Source organism: Dioscorea cayenensis, chromosome 19 (assembly GCF_009730915.1).
Source record: "Dioscorea cayenensis subsp. rotundata cultivar TDr96_F1 chromosome 19, TDr96_F1_v2_PseudoChromosome.rev07_lg8_w22 25.fasta, whole genome shotgun sequence".
NCBI lineage: Eukaryota > Viridiplantae > Streptophyta > Magnoliopsida > Dioscoreales > Dioscoreaceae > Dioscorea > Dioscorea cayenensis.
Window position 1 is genome coordinate 22,154,410 of NC_052489.1, and position 17,878 is coordinate 22,172,287.

At 34.5% G+C, this 17,878-nt stretch overlaps 2 protein-coding genes, 1 long non-coding RNA gene and 1 other non-coding gene across 4 annotated transcripts; 3 read left to right on the top strand and 1 right to left on the bottom strand.

Annotated features, from left to right (window-relative positions):
- The first annotated feature begins 1,136 nt into the window (after positions 1-1,136).
- LOC120250962 lies at positions 1,137-1,262 on the top strand. Its single transcript, XR_005533289.1, has one exon. It is a non-coding gene; the product is annotated as a small nucleolar RNA SNORD14 (small nucleolar RNA).
- A 1,679-nt stretch (positions 1,263-2,941) lies between these two features.
- On the bottom strand, positions 2,942-6,767 carry LOC120250674 (protein SET DOMAIN GROUP 40). Its single transcript, XM_039259504.1, has 6 exons — positions 6,577-6,767; positions 6,352-6,502; positions 5,029-5,160; positions 4,805-4,945; positions 4,462-4,719; positions 2,942-3,846 (listed from the first exon to the last, which is right to left on the bottom strand). Exons 1-6 carry the CDS (start codon positions 6,720-6,722, stop codon positions 3,226-3,228), a joined length of 1,449 nt encoding a protein of 482 aa, XP_039115438.1. The 5' UTR covers positions 6,723-6,767; the 3' UTR covers positions 2,942-3,225.
- A 2,801-nt stretch (positions 6,768-9,568) lies between these two features.
- LOC120250652 lies at positions 9,569-13,659 on the top strand. The gene is made up of 3 exons (XR_005533051.1): positions 9,569-11,415; positions 11,514-11,743; positions 12,974-13,659. It is a non-coding gene; the product is annotated as an uncharacterized LOC120250652 (long non-coding RNA).
- A 901-nt stretch (positions 13,660-14,560) lies between these two features.
- Positions 14,561-17,526, top strand: LOC120283301 (NADH dehydrogenase [ubiquinone] 1 beta subcomplex subunit 7). The gene is made up of 2 exons (XM_039289944.1): positions 14,561-14,956; positions 17,212-17,526. The coding sequence occupies exon 1, from the start codon at positions 14,619-14,621 to the stop codon at positions 14,949-14,951; it is 333 nt and encodes a 110-aa protein (XP_039145878.1). The 5' UTR covers positions 14,561-14,618; the 3' UTR covers positions 14,952-14,956; positions 17,212-17,526.
- Positions 17,527-17,878: the final 352 nt, after the last annotated feature.

The following is a 17,878-nucleotide window of genomic DNA, read 5'->3' on the forward strand; positions in this document are numbered from 1 at the left end:
AGGTATTGACTTGAGTCTCCAGATTGCTGCGTACATTATGAGTATTGAATAATATATATATAAAGTTTTTCCCGCTCTAACAATTGACTCGGATTAAATTAAAGTAAATTCTCGACCCAGGACGATACCCAAATGATTGACCTTAAAACAAATGAGGTTGAGAATTGACGTGGCTTTGACCATCAGACATTAGCGAAGTAAAACAAATGCTGAATTATATATATTTATTCACAAATTTAAAAATTTTATTTAGTATTAGATATTATAAATTTTGTTAATATATTGGGCCGAAGGCCTATAATAAAATTTGGGCCGTGTAACTTTATCCGGAGCGTACACGTGGTGTAGCACTGGCCGTTGGATTACTTCCAAAAGAACGTGAGATCATTGTGAGTAATTGCATACGTGGCAAAATCTTGACCATTCGATTGCTTCTAGAATAGTCATTAGGGTTTTCACTGCTCCTTCGAGCTCCATATAAATACCGCTGAGTAACTAGCTTCGTCGGCGATGGCATGAGTGTATGCTTGTTGGCGAGAAGCTAGGGTTTGTTCTTGTTCTCGAGGAGCTAAAGGGGTTTGATGCTTCTCGATTGATTTCGTAAAGGGTCTCTTGTTCTTGTTCTGATTTCCAGGCGTTTGATGAATTTTTTTATTTTAAATTAGGGTTTTGAGGTTCTTGATTGCGGCCAGTTTCTGATTTGGGGTTTTAGTAGGTTTTAGGGTTTAATGTTTAGGATACTTGTTCTATTGAGAAAAAAAGGTTTTTAATATCGATTTATTTATTTATTTTGAATTTTTGAGGATTTTAATCATGTGTATCAATTATCTTTGGGGGTTTGAAGGTTCATATTTATTGATGGTTTGAGAACTAAGGCTTAAAAGTATTGATTGGGTTTTTCAGTGTCTTGATTGTTGCTGCGTCGCGGAACTGATTACCAGCGAGACTCTTATTAATTGGTAATCGCTGCGTATGAGAGCGACGCCAGATGTGTTCTTCCATCATTATCTGTAAGAATTAAGAGGTAAATTCTTACTATTAAGGTTTACCTCTTTGCAGATTTGGGTAAATTCTTCAACAGGCTATTTTTAGGGTAAGTTTTTGATTGTTTGATGAAATTTTTTTGTGTTGTCAAATACCAATGATGATAAAAAAGAAAAGGCTTGTTTCTCCAAACATTTGCAGTGGCCGCCTGAGTGCTTTCGCCTTCGCCAGGCTTGAGAGCCTTTGATGTTTAACTCTTCCTTTGGATGTCTGAGGCCTTTTTTTGCTGCTTTCTCTCGAGTCTTTTTTAACTTTCTGGATTTTTTTTTTTAAATTTTTATTTTGGGGTATATTTTTGCGGTTGTTTCTAATATTTCTATCCAGCATTGAGGAATCACAATTCATAAGAGAATTGAGGTATTTTAAAAAGTGGAATGGTTGTATGACATGCTCTAATTATTTTTACTCGGCAGCCTTTGCTAAAGGCAGACTTAGGTCATTGGCTGTTTTTGCATCCAAATACATGTTTCATTAAATTTAATTGACCAACACTAACATTCATGGTGATGGTATAGATTTTAGGTCATCATAATCTTCGATGATTATTACCAAGATAGAAGTTGCAGAAGTTAAAACAATGTTATGCATAACATTAAATATTGATAATACACTTTCGTTCTTTTTAAGTTATATTTTTTAATTTTTTTTTTGTCACATTAAAATGTTAAATAATTTTTTTTTAATTTTTTTTTTTAATTTAATATATTTTTAGTAAAATGAAATCAATAAAATGAAATTAATTAAACATTAAATAAGAGTAATTTTAAAAAATAATAAATTATTTTATTAAATATAGATAATTAATTAATTAATTTTAATTAATTTTTTTAATTGATGTGAATTAGTTTAATGTGATAACTAAAAAGAAGCTGAAATTTAAAATTAAAATTGATCATGAGACTGGATTATAAATTGTTTCTTTGTTTGAGATTATCTATTCTATGGTTTATTTAAAATCTATTAAAATAATTTAATAAACTGCATTATTGATTGAAAGTAGAAAAGAAAAAAAAAAAATGTATATAATGTTTTTTGAATTTTTTTATGTATGGTAAACAATGAGTGATTTGAAAAAATTAATGATTTTTTTACCGAATAGATTTTCTGAATAGGTTTTCTAATAATGTGGATGTCAAGCAACATTCATGTAATTTTTTTATCTCTATTTTTTAAAAAAAATTAATTTGTTTTTATTATCTAAATTCTAAATTTAAACATTTAATCGTAAAAGATAAACATGATAAACTGAAAACCCTCCTTAAACTAGAAAGCACAAACCCCTTGTTTAGGGATTAAGACATAGGGTTTTAGGGTTTAGGGCTTAGGATATAAGGTTTAGGGTTTATTATTTATTATTTAGGGTTTAAATTTTTAGATTTTTAGAGTATAGATTTTGTAATATTTGGGTTTATGATTTTAGATATAGTTTTATAATTTTTTTAAAATTTTAAGAATTTAAAATTTTTTTAAGGTTTTGAAGTTTATATAAAAAATTTAATGAAGTGGATGAGGATGTGGATAACAAGTTGGTAGCCACGTTTTTCGGGAAATCTGTAAATTTATTAGGTATAAATGATGTGGATGTCAAGTTAGCATCTATGTTAGCATCCACGTGTAAGGGTTTACGATTTAATGTTTAGGGTTTAAATTTTTAGATTTATAGAGTATAGATTTTGTAGTATTTGGGTTTATGATTTTAGATATAATTTTATAATTTTTTAAAATTTTTTAAGAATTTAAAAAATTTTAAAGTTAAAATTTGAAGTTTATTAAAAAAAATAATAATGTGGATGAAGATGTAGATGACAAGTTGGACATCCACGTTATTCAGAAAATCTATTCGGTAAAAATAACACATCGCTCCTAAACCGATATTTATTTGAAAAAGATAAGCATGTCCAAAGGCTAATGGTTGATAATTTAACAATTGAGCCAAAATTGTGTATAAAGCTTGTGCTTCAATTATTCTTACAAGTCTGCCTTTGAGTTTGAGCGAAGCAAAGTACAATTTACAATCCTAACAAGAGGAATGCAGATAATTAACAAATTTTGATAAAAAAAGAAGAAGATTATATTCGGTTTGATAATCTATGAGCATACTACAAAAGATACGTCAGATAAATAATGCAGCAAAAGGACAGCATGAGATTTATGCAAACCCTCACCCCTCATCTTGTTGACTCAATGCTGGCTGGAGAGGCGATCAGATATTCGCTTGCAGTGAGAAACACAATTAAGTAGCATGGTTTTATGGCTTAATCTCCATTTTATCGCCAATTTGAATCTCTCCAATGATCTTTTAGCCTTAACAGACAATTGAGACTCAGTTGCCTGGTTCACCAAGCAATTCACTTGAAGAAAGCTTTCAAGCTCCCTGCAAGAATATGCCTCAACACCCTCCACACATGAGGGTTGATCCAACATCATATTTATACGTCGAAGAAGCAAATTATCCTCATCCATTGTGGTGGGCATCCTTCCCAGCAATTGTTGGCATTTCTTTGCCAGCCATTTCATGATGAACAATTCATTTTCAACTGAAAGCATTGATCCTGTGTAAAACATATGTTTCACTGCCTTTCGATGGTTTGCTGGCGTTGCCCACAGGCGGAGAGCACAGAGTAATGCAAAAGAAGGGCTCCCATCAGGTTGGATGTAAAGAGAGTCTTTTGGCCAAGAACTGATTCTACACACATCAGCATCTAGTTCGATAAAAGCCTTGTCATTGGGGTTTGTATCAAGAAGAAAACCATAATGCTCTAGAAGTTCTAAGTTTGTATATGTCCCGTAGCTTAGAAGAACCTGAAAAGAAAGACATAGAATTGTGATTTATAATTCTTCAAATGGAAAAGCAGGGTCAAAATCATATTGTTCATGGCTATTGTTTAAGAAAAGCATGAATTGACGGTCAACTGCTTCTACCAAGATACACAACACATTCACCACATATGGTATGTACAATGGTTTTCAAGAAAACAATAATGTGCTACATTTTATAGTAAGGCACAAGTCTGAATGGGGCAGTGAAAGATTCTAATATGATCACATTTCCTACAATCATATGTACTCTATTTTCAATGCAAGTATTTGGAGGAAAAATCTGCCTAAGACTTATACCAACAATTTGAGGGCATTTTACTGGTTTTCTGCTTTTGTTTTGTTTTTTGGGCAATAGTCACCAATTCAAGGGCTTATCATCCATCTTATCTAGTCTGGACTGACCAACCTTAGATGTCAAAATTTTAATGACTTAATCATCATTGCTGGATTTGCTGCATTAGAGTGAAGAGCTCCACATGACATACTACATTAATTACTTCTAACTCCAACTAAGAGATGTTTAATCAAAGATCATGCAAAGACCATACAGGTATTGAAATTATCAAGCTTCCTGCTTCGAGTAAATAACTTGGTTACCTGTTCTCCTTTTCTGTAGTATCTCTTTGCATAAAAACAGTATGAACTGGTTTCAGCCTCATATCCTCCATCTGTTAGCCTCACGGAGTAACTATCAGGCTGTTTGGCATCTAATGCCCCTTCTGTATCATTGTGTTCAGACAAAGAAGCAGCATCTGAGCTGTATTCCTCTTTTGGTGCAGCATAGTTAAACAAATCACCGACAGGGCATAAGCAACCAGCACTATCCCATGGTACATGCAATGTACGTGATGATATCTTCAACCAGAGAGACACAATGGTAACTATTAAATCAAGGAAATAAGAAGGAAATGGTGAATTTTCAGATGAACCAGGTGCTCACAGTGGCTGAGGCCCATAGCCAAGCCCTAAAACTCTGCAGTTGAGACTTGAGATCAATTTCTTGCATTACTAAGACAGCTTCTTTCCACTCTGATCTGGCGTTTGAAACAGCCTTATCAGAAACCCACTTGGCATCTTCAATCTGGGAATTAGAAAGTTCTAAAGGGTATGCTCATAAGTATGCCCAAATTGTATTCAAGAACAAGTAGCTGTACCGAGTTTTACTTGCAAAGCTTGAATCTCAAACTGGGTGAAGTTTGATAGTGTGTCATAATGGCGAGGTAGCTGTACTAGGTAGGGGTACCACCAAGATTTCTTTCCTTTACCCACTTCAACCAATAAACATACAGACAGTATCTGTACAAGGACATACATAACCACATAAGCTCATAAGTAGAGGGATGAAAATCACTAAGCTGGACAAGGCTAACAATTACCAACAAAAGGAAGGCCACTTCATTTATTTGACTACAAAACACTTCATGACATGATGTTATCACATATTATAAGGTAAAAGATAGGTGCATGAGGCTACTCATCAGTGACCGACATTCCATGTAATTTATGAAACAGCCCTTCACATATAGAGGTAAGCTTGTATTCATGAAGCTTTCACAGAATGATTTGAATGCTAATTCCTCTTCAACATTATTCTTTACAAACAACAACAAATTTGCATAAATCAACAGTCATCATCTAATATTTCTCAAAACAAGCAAAATGACAAATGAACATGCATAAACGTATACACTCTTCTTTGTACAACAAGGAACCTCTTAAAAATTGTATCTCAGTTTCTTTTGTTTTCCCAACTCCCGCACGGTATAGTTTCTTGGGAAAAAATCTTACTCTATGGTTGCCTATTTCCATTAAAAAATTAAAAGTATACGGATAGTTTGAATGCTAATTCCTTTCCAACATTATAATTCATACACAACAACAAACTTGCATATCAATAATCATCATCTAATATTCCTCATGGCAATCATACCTATTTCTTTCATGTTTCCATTTTGACTCTCATGGAATAATACAGCCTTTTTTTGGAGAGATTTCACTCTATTTTTCCTATTCTGAAAGATGGCCATAAATGATTTGGATGTGGACTGTTTTCCTAATTGATTAATCTCGCATAACCATACAAAACTGCAAAGATCCATAACACATCTCTTTCTAGGAGTAGTTGTCTTCTAAATTCTAACACCCATCAAGGTAAGCATTCCTGTTTCCTATAAATTTCTTTCTATTTCCTCACTAATTCAGCTTCTTTTGATCATTATTTTTATTCTGATTTCAATTTTTTAGACGATTTGAATGCCGATTCTTTCTCCAATACAAGTATCCACATAAATTCCCTCTCTTTCTTTTTCTCTCTCTTTTTTTGCAAAAAAAAAAAAAAAGTTTTTCCGTGGCACATCTCTTCTATAGAAGAATCCAACTCTAAGTTTCATATTTCTAAAAATCACCATAGTTGATCACTGATTCGAATAGTATGCAAATTCTTCAGAAACTTATAGGGTTTCAATCCAAGGTATATAAGATCTCTACCTGGGTCGAAGAAAGGCACGGATGCCTCCTGATGCAATCAGACAGCTTCTCATCAGCTTCCACCACCCTCTCCCTCGTCAGCAGAGCCGATCTTGGCACTCTCAACACCAATTCTCCCTTCTTGAGGTCTCGCACCGCCGCCAAGCCCCTCCTGCAAGAGAATCAAGAATCAGAGCAAGAGTAAACATATAAAAAAGAATCAGAACCAGTAGAAGAGTTGCACACCCGCCGGCGTCGGGGAAGGACGCAACGGCGAGGGAGTGGCCCAAGCAAGAGGTCCGAGATGGAGGTGCTGAACTGCTCGGAGAGTCGGAGATGCCCACCATCGCCGCCCATCTCAGCAGCGCTTCAAGCTCTGAGCTCTCCTCCATCTCTCTCTCTCACTCACTCTCTCTCTCTCTCACACACACACACACTCTGTCCTCGCAAATTCTAGGGTTTTGGATAAATAATTAGAAATGAGACCAAAATGAAAAAACAAAAAAGCAAACCAAACTGGATGAACCATCGGTATATTTGCGTATTGCTTGATAATTCACCACCTTAAATGCTTAGAAATTTTAAATAAATAGAAATTGCTAGAAAAACTTAATATTTCATAACAATGCTTATTTATCAAAATTAAAAACAACTATGCAATAATTTTTTTTAACCTATCTTCATTCATTGGGAACTGTAGCAACAGTAGTTTTACTGTTGAATGACGTGCTTGTAATAAGTGAGTTTGGTAAGTGTCTTATTAGGAATAGATAAGTTTAATAAGTGTCATGTTTATAGTTTAGTAAGTGTCTTGTCATAAATAATATAATTTAAGGGTTAAGTCTTGGAGCTTATATAAGGCCCCTTAGTTTGTAAGGAGTGGGCATTCTAAAATCCCCATTCTAAAATCCTCATTCTCATCCCCTCTCATCCCCTCTCATCCATATCTCTACCACCATTCTCTTCCTTTGTATATCATCCCTCTTATGCAATAAAGAAATCACTATGTGAATACATTCTCTCTCTTTCTTAGTTTATGCTATCTTCTCTCTAACTCTTCAAAGCAAGCTTCCGCCCTAACTGTTATTTCACCCAGGATGACCCCCGCATCCAGAGTAAGTTGAACGGCATCCCCAACGACCTCTCCATCATCCCTGATGCAATTTTTTTTTATGAGATTGACAGACTCTATTGGTCAAATGACAGACATATACAGATGTGCATCAGTTATGGTAGTTTGTAAACCTCATAGAGATAAATCTACGGGTGTAAACGAGCCGAGTTGAGCTTGGCCATTTTCAAACTCGGCTTGCCATTATTTTAATCAAGCTCGGCTCGAGCTTGAACAAAGCCAAGCTCAACTCGCCATTATTTTAATCGAGCTTGAGCCGAGCTCTAGCTTCCTTTATCTGAACTCGATCCTACATTGAGCTTCATAAATAGTAAAGCCCTCAAGTTCAACTCGTTTGCTTGATAAAGATCGGTCATTTTTTTTTCATAAATAATACATCACCATAATTATTATTATTAAAAAATATTATTTTAAAATTAATATTGAATCTTTTTATAATAAAAATTATAAATTAGTCTTATTTTTTTCTTAAATTTATACTTTAAAATTTGTGTAATATTTTTTTGCAATACATAATTATTAATGATCCCATAGATGAGGATATTAATATTGCTATAAAAGTTTTAATAAATACTTTACATAAATGAAATTGTTGATGATATATAAACAATTAAATTAATTATTTTTATAAATAAACTTGTTGATGATACTATAAATGAGCATTTTAAGGATTCTTGTAATTGAGCTTTTAATGATCCTATAAATGAGTTGTTCACAAGCCTTAACGAGCTTAGTGGTGTTCAAACTCGGCTTGTTTACCTTATGAGCTTTTGGGAGTATTTGTTTCGCCGGGGGTGTAGCCCAAAGTGAGGGAAATGAAGAGTTCAGCAACACTTTCACCTGTTTGCTTTATCGGGGAAGTGGGTGAAATCTTGATGTGGCGCCTCCAACATGCTCCCACTTCCCCATCTCCCACTTCGGCTCTTTTTTCTACTTGGCCGAAATGGAAACTTCACCCAAAGCATTCATGTGATTATCACCCACTTCCCTCAATTCTCGTCAGGGTTCTTCGTTTTTCCCCTTCTTGCGAATGTCGCATCCTCGCTGGTGGTTCGCCTTCTCCTTCTTGTGAACTATCGCCTCCTCGTTGATTCTAGGTTTCTTTGTACACCTTCAGAGGCATCTCTTCTAGCCGGGTCACCGAGAAGTGGGTGTTGTCCCCCTCTTTGTTTGTTCTCGCTTTATTTTCATTGTGCAAAGAAAGTAGACGGTTGTTTCTCTTTGTTTTGTTTTCATTTCTCTAAGAAAGTATATTATATCTGTTTGGGGTTTTGGGTTTTCTCCTGCACTTGTATACCTTGTTTTCTTGTTTTTTGGCATCTTGTTGTCAAGATTTTCAGTTTGCCGAATAGGTCCATGGTTGGATATGGTTTTGGTTTGCTCCTGCACTTGTATACCATGTTTTTTTGGTTTTTGGCATCTTGTTGTCAAGATTTTCATTTGGCTGAACAGAGCTATGGTTGGATCTTTTTGGGTTTACTCTTGCACTTGTATACCATGTTTTATTATTTTTTGGCATCTAATTGTCAAGATTTTCAATTTGCCGTACAGATCCATGGTTGGATATAGTTTTTTTTTTAGGTTTGCTCCTACACTTGTATACCATGTTTTCTTGGTTTTTGGTATTTTGTTGTGAAGATTTTCATTGTGCCAAATAGATCTATGGTTGGATTTGTTTTTTGTTTTTTTGGGTTTTGTTCTTGCACTTGTATACCATGTTTTCTTGTTTTTTGGCATCTTATTGTCAAGATATTCAATCTGCCAAACAAATGTATGGTTGGATCTTTTTGGGTTTACTCTTGCACTTGTATACCATGTTTTTATTATTTTTTTGGCATCTAATTGTCAAGATTTTTCAATTTGCCGTATGGATCCATGGTTGGATATAGTTTTTAGGTTTGCTCCTACACTTGTATACCATGTTTTTCTTGGTTTTTTTGGTATTTTGTTGTGAAGATTTTCATTGTGCCAAATAGATCTATGGTTGGATTTGTTTTTTGTTTTTTGGGTTTGTTCTTGCACTTGTATACCATGTTTTCTTGTTTTTTGGCATCTTATTGTCAAGATATTCAATCTGCCAAACAGATGTATGGTTGGATCTTTTTGGGTTTGTTCCTCCACTTCTATACCATGTTTTCTTGTTTTTTGGCATTTTGTTGCCAAGATATTCAGTCTGCTTTACAGACGTATGGTTCGATATTTTTTATTTTTTTAGGGTTCGCTCATGCACTTGTATACCATCTTTTCTTGTTTTTTACATCTCGTTGTCACTATTTTCAGTCTGCCAAATAGATGTATTGTTGGATTTGTGTTTTTTTGGGTTTGATCCTACACTTGGATACCTTGAATTTGTGTGTTATTCCTCAAAAACCATTGGTAGGTTGGATGCATTTTATTGTCTGGGATTTTTAACAGTCCTTTTAAATGTTGTTCATTGTTGTTTTGTGCATGCTTGTTATGTGTTGTTTTCCCATTGATTTATATTCAGATCTGTAATGGTAAGTTACTGCATGGTATTTTCATTTCAAATTGTTGTGGATTAATTTGTGAAGGTTTTTTTATGCCTTTGATCTATAAAATATTTTCCTATTTCCAATTGGGTAATTTCTACTTTTAATCCATTATTTCATGCTTCTCCCTCTGTTGGAGATCTCTTCCCCTTGACGCAAATAACTAGCTGCTATGTTTGGTTAGTGTCTTCTTCTTTACAAGGTTAGCAACAACTACAGTTGTTATCTTTGTTACATCCATATATCTGCATTGTTTGTTATGTTGATGTTATCCTCATATTTAATCTAATTTCGTGCATTGTTTTTGAATTCTTATACATGTTTGCATTAATTCTTTTTGTGTCTATGTCTTTGGTTTTTCCCCAGAAGTGTTACCATTGCAATGATATCTTCAGGTCTTCATTATTTCTGGTTGTCATTTCTGTTATGCTTGTGATTCTGTGAGACATTGTACTCTTGGTTTGTATTATTCTTATCCACACACTATATATATATTTTTTGAATTCTTTTGCTTTCTTCATCGTATTTCCCTTTGCTTATTTCCATTTCATGTCATTATGTTCCAATTGGCCTTCTCTATACCATTTAAATGTGCACTCTACATGAATTTGCATGTTAATTGTTTCAATATGTTATATGCACTGATTGTTTTTTGTTTTACCATGTATTTTTCCATTGATTATGTGTCTCTATTGATTCTTGTTTCTATTGATTATGCATTTATTTTTTATTTTATTAGTATGTATATTTTTGTTAGGTGCCAATTTGTTGCTTGTTGTTTTTTTTACTTTGAATGTATGACCTGGTTTCTATTTTATTTTATTGTTGGTATAATGTGCTAGATGCAAACTTGGATATGTTTTGTCCTAGGTCTTTTTGACCCCAAGTAGTTTAGCAATATCAATTTAAATGGGTCAACGTCTAAATGTGCTCTTGTAGATGGATGATTGGGTAGTTGATAAGTGGGCAAGGACTCTCGCAACAGCCTTTACAACAATTGTTGTCATTGTGGCCTTTTTATTTGAAGATATGCAGTTGCCTAGGTTATCAAGTTGCCCACAACCATCAATGTTTAGGGACCTAACTAGATGACACCATATGAATCGAATCCTAAGAAGTGGATGTGACTATTGTGTTAGCTACCTCAGTATGGATGTAGGTCTTTTCATGCACTTATCATCCATGATGAGTGATAAGCATTTGCTCATGGATACGAGGCATGTTTTAGTAGAGGAACAATTGGTGATATTCTTCCATATAGTTGGTCATAATACGAAGAATAGAATCATGCGAATAGAGTTTGTTCAATCGGGTGAAACAATTAGCTGATATTTCAACAATGTGTTATGAGCCCTTTGTGCAATACATGATGATTTTGTCCAAGCACCTGGCACTTGTCATCCAGAAATCGAAAATCACCCAAGTCGGAACCCATATTTCAAGGTAAATATGCAAAATCTGAAACTTAATATATATATATATATATTAAACATTTTAAAAAGGATTAAAATAAATTTATACAATGTTTACATGTCATGTAGGATTGCATTGGGTTGTTAGACGATACGCACATTGATGCATCCGTCCTGTCCCTTGAGTTGCCTCGATTTCGTAGTAGGAAGGGACCAACACAAAACGTGCTAGCAGTGGTGAACCCTAATCTCAAAAATTACTTATGTGATAGTAGGGTGGGAAGGCTCAGCAAACGACTTCACCGTCTTAAGGGATGCGTTGTTGCGGCCACATCCTAAAGGCCTCAAGCTAATAGAAGGTTGAGAATTAAATAATACAACATCCTTATATTTTATTTAAAATTTCTCCAACTTAAGCTTTTCTATGTATTAACTAGCTGCAGGTTATGTAATAACACCAGTTGTTGATTTTTCTCCCTCCTGTTGATTTTTCTTGTTTCATGCGTAGTCACATGCATTTGCAAAGGCCTTCATTAACAAACCCATTGAGAATTATGAAGGTCTTAGGATTATTTGTGGCGAGGACAATGCAACAGGTTCATATGCAACGCCGTTGTATATTGATTTTGCTGAAAAAACAGCAGGTGAGGATGTTGACATTGATAACGACAATGCTGAATCACATGTTGACAATGTTAATAGTGATGGAGATGGGGATGGGAACTTTGTGCCACCCATCACCAGTAGCCACGTGATATCATCCACGTATAGATCCTAGCGTAATAGGGCACCTAAGGGTAATTCTATGATGGCTGAACTTGTTACTGTGGTTGGGGAAATGACTAATGCTATTAAAAACCCTACACATTGGTCGGAGACATTGTATTCAATGGTGATTGAGGTGGAGGGATACAATGAGCAAGTTCTTGAGAATGTTTTCGATTATCTTCAGTATTGTGAGAATGAGGGGAGAAGGTTTATAGTCAAAAGGATGTATATGTGCCAAGCTTGGATTGAGAAGCATCTCTCCCGCTTCGCGTGAACATGTTATGCGTTGTTGAATTATGCTGCCTGGATGTCTAGTTTCTGGTTCACTTATGTTGTTTCCGTTGCTTTATGCATTATCTGCATCCATATTCTGCCGTTTTAAACTACGTTTGATCTATTATGCATGCATGTTATCAGACTTTGATGATACTTTTGTGGACCTCATGGTCCTTATCTAGCATGGGGTTTACCTGTGATGCATCTTGGTATCATATTATTCTACCTTTACTACTTGTCTATTGTGCTCTGACATGCATGCAAATTGGTCGATTGTTTATGTTATGTATGCTTTTGTATTTGTGTTATGCATGTATCATGTTTATTTTGTCTCTTGATCTCATAGCATGCGAAATCTGTTTTGCTTTGTAAATTATAACTATATTTGCTATGTCTTTCATACCAAATGTATCTGGTTACCTTTGTTCCTCCTTGTGCCTGTGTATATTTTATTTGTTATGTTTCCTTTGCTATATGGTTTATTTTTTGTTTGACTAATTGTGTTTTTTTGGTTTTGTGCATTTTGTTGTTTTAATTGCATGTAGTTACGGTATAGTTTTAATGGCAACGATGATGACCAAGAGTCAACGAAAGAATTGAGGCATTTGTCCCCGATGAAATGGTGTTTTGCTGTGCTCTTGGGTTATTTTGATGCATTGTCAGGCCAAATCTCTGCGGCCAATTGCATCTTAAAACCATAGCACGTGTTGTCGGGCTCGTAATAGGTTGTGAGTACGGTGGGGCAATGGGCCATACAACGCCTTTTGCAGCCTACTTGCAACTTGTTACTGAATTTGCTCAACCGGCAAGATGCACTTTTGTGAAAACAAAACTATATTTTGTAGGTTTTATCGAATTCTGTCTTTACCTTGTTGCTTGTTGGTTGTAATTTCCCTTTTTTTTATTTTTTATTTTTTCATATTGTGTGTTGGTGGACTTAAAAATGCCAATGAAATGCTACTGGTACATGGGCTTATGCCCCCTGAGCCATTTTTTAAGATGCACAGAGTAGCAACTGGGAGGCTTTTGGCTGAACAAGACATAGATACTTGAAGACTTGCATGTTAGGAGAATTTGATAATTGTAAGTACAAAATCTTCTTGGCAAGGTTAGCTTGTACCGTATGGGGTTTATGAGTCTGGACTTTGTTGACATTTGGACCTTTTATATACAAGTGTAAGAACATAAGTCTCATTTTTGTAGAGATTTCCATATTTTAATGAGTTATGCATTTGAATGGTTGCAATCTATCTTATTGTGAACTTTTTTTATTTTTATATTTGTATACATGGGGTGTACATTTCGAATGCTATAATAGATCCTTAATTATGTCAATCCTTTAAACATGAATGTGCCGTGTTTAATTTTATTTTTGAGGTAATATATAAGATGTATAAAAATTTATTTAGGAAACTCACAATTATGTTAAAATATTTACATGAGATGTATATAAATTTACTTAGGAAACTCACAAGGATTTGTAATCCAAATTAGATCACAATGTCAAACACAATCTGACATTTTCAATGTCTAAACTATATTTAATTAAAAATTTAATCCAAACTCTGAACAAGGTTTTCAATAAAAAAAATTCCATTAGTATAAACTTAAGTATAACAAATAAATAACATAAAACATCAAAATTGGTTTTTAAAAACACAAACCCAAATAAAACATAGGTGTCACTATTTAGGGGTAATCTTACCATCCACTGAAATGGTGATTCTAACATCATTTTTCATAAGCAAGTGGTGAAATCAAATTTTCAGGATTTTCACTTCCATAAACTAAACATATGAAGTGGGCTATAATGTAACACTTCTCCTTTACAACTAAACATACAAAAGTGACTACTTCTCCTGAAAATCTTACTTCCATTGAAGTAGGAATTTCAGACTTCCACCACTTCAGTGGATCACTTTTGAACTAAACACCCTTTTAAAAATTAAGTCAAACCTTTAACGAGCCTAGTCTTTGAGCTTTATGAACGCATCAGTTCATTTAACGTTGGAGAAGAAGAAAAATTACGAGTTGAGGGACTATTTGGTAAGAACATATTCACCAGGGATTTATTAGCAAGTTTTCTGAAATTTTAGCCTTTTCAAGGAGTTTATTAGTAATAAATCACCACCCATCCCTCAGAGAGAGAGAGAGAGAGAGAGAGAGAGAGAAAGCTTGGAGCGATCATCAATGGCGTCGTCGTCGGAGGTGAAGCTGGGATCATCGAAGCCGATGATAGCAACGCAGGAAGAGATGATGGAAGCCAAATTGGCCATCCCTAACCGCGATCAGTGTGCCCACCTTCTCATCCCCCTCAACAAGTGCCGTGTCGCCGAGTTTTATCTCCCGTGGAAGTGCGAGCCCGAGCGCCACGCCTACGAGAAGTGTGAGTATGAGCTCGTCATGGAGCGGATGCTTCAGATGCAGAAGATCCGTGAGCTTGAGGAGAAGAAGAAGAAGGCTCTCGGCAAGCTGCCCCAGGGCTCCCCAATCCCTCTTATCCCCTCCACCTCCAATTCATGAGCTTGGTTAGCACTAATCTCCCATAATTTTAATTAATCTGATTATTCTTTTTTTCTCTGTCTTTTAACTTCTGAAATCCTGTGATTCCGTTCCTTGATTTTCTAGGGTTCCGATCTGAAAATTTTCACTGGTCTGTCTAGATTTGGTGCTTTGTTGTGGATTTATGGTTGGGCATACTGAACTTAGATTAATACTTAGTTTTTCTAGTTCAATTAATCTTGCCTTTCTGAGTGATTGGTTAGCCTATGGAATATTGTCTATTCTCAATATTGAAAGCAAAAAAGTTTTGAGTTTGATAGGTTTGTGATTCTAGTTGATTTTATGGATGATGAAAATACTATGAAGTAGATTTTCAAGAAGACTTTGTTTGGATTTAGTGAGAATAGTTGAAAGGAGGAATTAAAACTGGAATGCTGGACAATAAGCTTTGCTGATCTTCTTTTTAATGGAAACCAAATTCTCTTATGTTTTCTTTCTTCTTTAATTTCTGTCTATTCATGCACAATCAAATGATTCAAATGTTTACTGTTTGATTAGAGAGGCATGATGTTTGATGGTTGTCATGGAAATTGAATGGTTGTAAACTGGGAACCATTGCTGCTGTTAATTTAAAAAATATGTGAAGTTAAAAAAATTAGATTGGTCACATGCATTCCTTGAACTCTGGGCCCACTCGGAGAGTGAATGTCTCACCAATTTTTGTATGAGTTCTCGAGCATATTACTTTCTTTGTCAGTCAGTGATAATTCAAATTCCAGCAATTGAGTTCCTGTATACTAGATACCATGAGTTGCAAGGTTGAAATTGTCACTAAGCTTAAGTTTGCACATTCTACTTTTTTCAGTGTATTTGTGTGTTGTGAATTGGTTGGAGCCGAATCTTCCCATTCTTGATTTTGATGGAATTAATCACTTAGGTCCTGATGGAATTAGAAGTACTTGGAACTTGTGTATGCTAATTTTCAAATGGGAGAAATCGTTAAAAGTTTTAGATTAGAGCCACTATTCTTGCTTGCTTTTTCCATTAGCAATATCCAAGTTCTTCTATACTAAACATTGTAAACTCCAAGCTGGTGACTGTCTCCAGGCTCCATTTAGCCACACTATCCTTTCTTTAGCATAGTTTTGTTGTGAATCGCTTCAAACCTCCCTTGATTTTGACAGGATTGATATAAGAGTATGATGGAATAAAGAAAAATTTAGTTTATAAAAGATTTAGCATGGAAGGCTTTGAGTTTTAAGTCATCTAATATTGATGTGCCTCTTGTTTCATCTGCGAAAGAATTGGGTTTCTCAGTCTTCTCTAAATGAATGTCACTGCTATTCTGCCAAGGACTTGGACCTAAAATGGTTGTGCATTGCAGGACATCAACTTTAATAGGTTCTCTTGCTTTTGCTCATCCTTTTCATTATGCTGGTAGTTTTTCAGGTAGTGGACTTCAGATTGTTAGGATTCTTATTTACTGCTTGATCTAGTCAATGGTATTGACTGCCCAGTCATTGAGATCTTTCGAGATATAAATTAGTTGGATTTCTATTATACACAAAATTGAGCCATTGTCATGCTATGGCATAACTTTGTGTTACTTCAGAGGTTGAAATCAATTCACAGCTCAGGACAAATTCTGATAAGGAGCTTGCTTAATGTGTTTGTGGCTTGGCCGAAATCTTTGAGTAGGTTGCTTGAATGGCAAAAAGTGATAATGCTACTTTTTTCTTTGCTTGTCTTCTCTCACACTATATCGTTATCTTATTTTTGGGTTATGATTTCCACTTCTCCCATCGATCCTTCCCCTAAATTATCTAAGTTGCCCAATGCTTGTATTGAAAAAGATAATTGCCAAGAAGCAATGATCATTCCAATTGATCCACTTGAGCAAATATGAGCACACGGTTGACAGTAAAGTAGCTAACCATTTGCGACAAAATTCAATTATCTCCTGTGGTCTGATCCCTTACTGAGCTTTTTCAAAACCTACCATTAGTTTTGAGTCAGGGGAATTTGTTACTGTTGATACTCTTAATTTTTGTTTAAACTACGACAACAGATTCTATTTATGTGTCCTGCTAATCTGTTATCAAGCAACCTTTGTTTTAAAGTAATTGCTTCTTGCCACTTCCACTATCGTTCAGTATTATTAGTTTCTAAGTTTTCTGTAGACCATAATCAGAGACTATTTCTTGTTATTTTAGTTTTTATATTGCTATGTTCTGATTATTTGATCAATGTTTCAGTGAAAACATGCCACCTTTTTTTTCAGGTGAAGCTGGAGTCCATTACTTGCTTCCAATCTGGTGATGATTAGAACCAGTTTATTTCAACTGAACAAATTTGTGGAATTGGATGGCTTGAACTGACTGCCATTTATCTTGCTTTATTCTCTTTGGCTGTGTATTGGTTACTTTCAAAGCTGCTTTCATCTTTTATGAGCCAAATAAAGAACTGTTTAAACTGTGTCATGGTGCCTTCTTTGATGCAAGAAACCGTATAGAGTGCATGGAAGTCGGTCTCAAGTAATGTTGTTATTGAACTTCGTCATCATCAATAAATTAGTGGTTGTCTAGTGATTTTTTTTAATGAATATGCTAATTCTTTAATAAAATAATAAGAAATATAAATAAATACGACTATATGATTTGCATGGCTATGTACTAGAAATGTCTTGCAGTATTCATGGATTAAATATTCTCCCTCCGTTTTTAAATATATGTCGTTTAAAGATGTTGTATAAGAATTAAAGATAACATTAAATTATTTAAATTTTAACATAAAAAACAAATAAATTACTAAATTATCTCTCTCTTGAAACCATATATTGTTAAATATTACTCTTTTTATTTATATAACTAAAAAAATTGAAGATGGGTAAAATTAAAAAAAATAAATAAATAAATATTGTCTTGATATTGTAGAACAACTATTTTGGA

Excerpts from the sequence above, each read along its gene's own strand:
- LOC120250674 (XM_039259504.1), bottom strand. The coding sequence starts at position 6,722 with ATGGAGGAGAGCTCAGAGCTTGAAGCGCTGCTGAGATGGGCGGCGATG. Across the intron at positions 4,946-5,028 it reads TTGAGATTCAAGCTTTGCAA|ATTGAAGATGCCAAGTGGGT; the intron begins GTAAAACTCGGT and ends TCTAATTCCCAG. Across the intron at positions 4,720-4,804 it reads GGCTATGGGCCTCAGCCACT|ATATCATCACGTACATTGCA; the intron begins GTGAGCACCTGG and ends CTCTGGTTGAAG.
- LOC120283301 (XM_039289944.1), top strand. The coding sequence starts at position 14,619 with ATGGCGTCGTCGTCGGAGGTGAAGCTGGGATCATCGAAGCCGATGATA.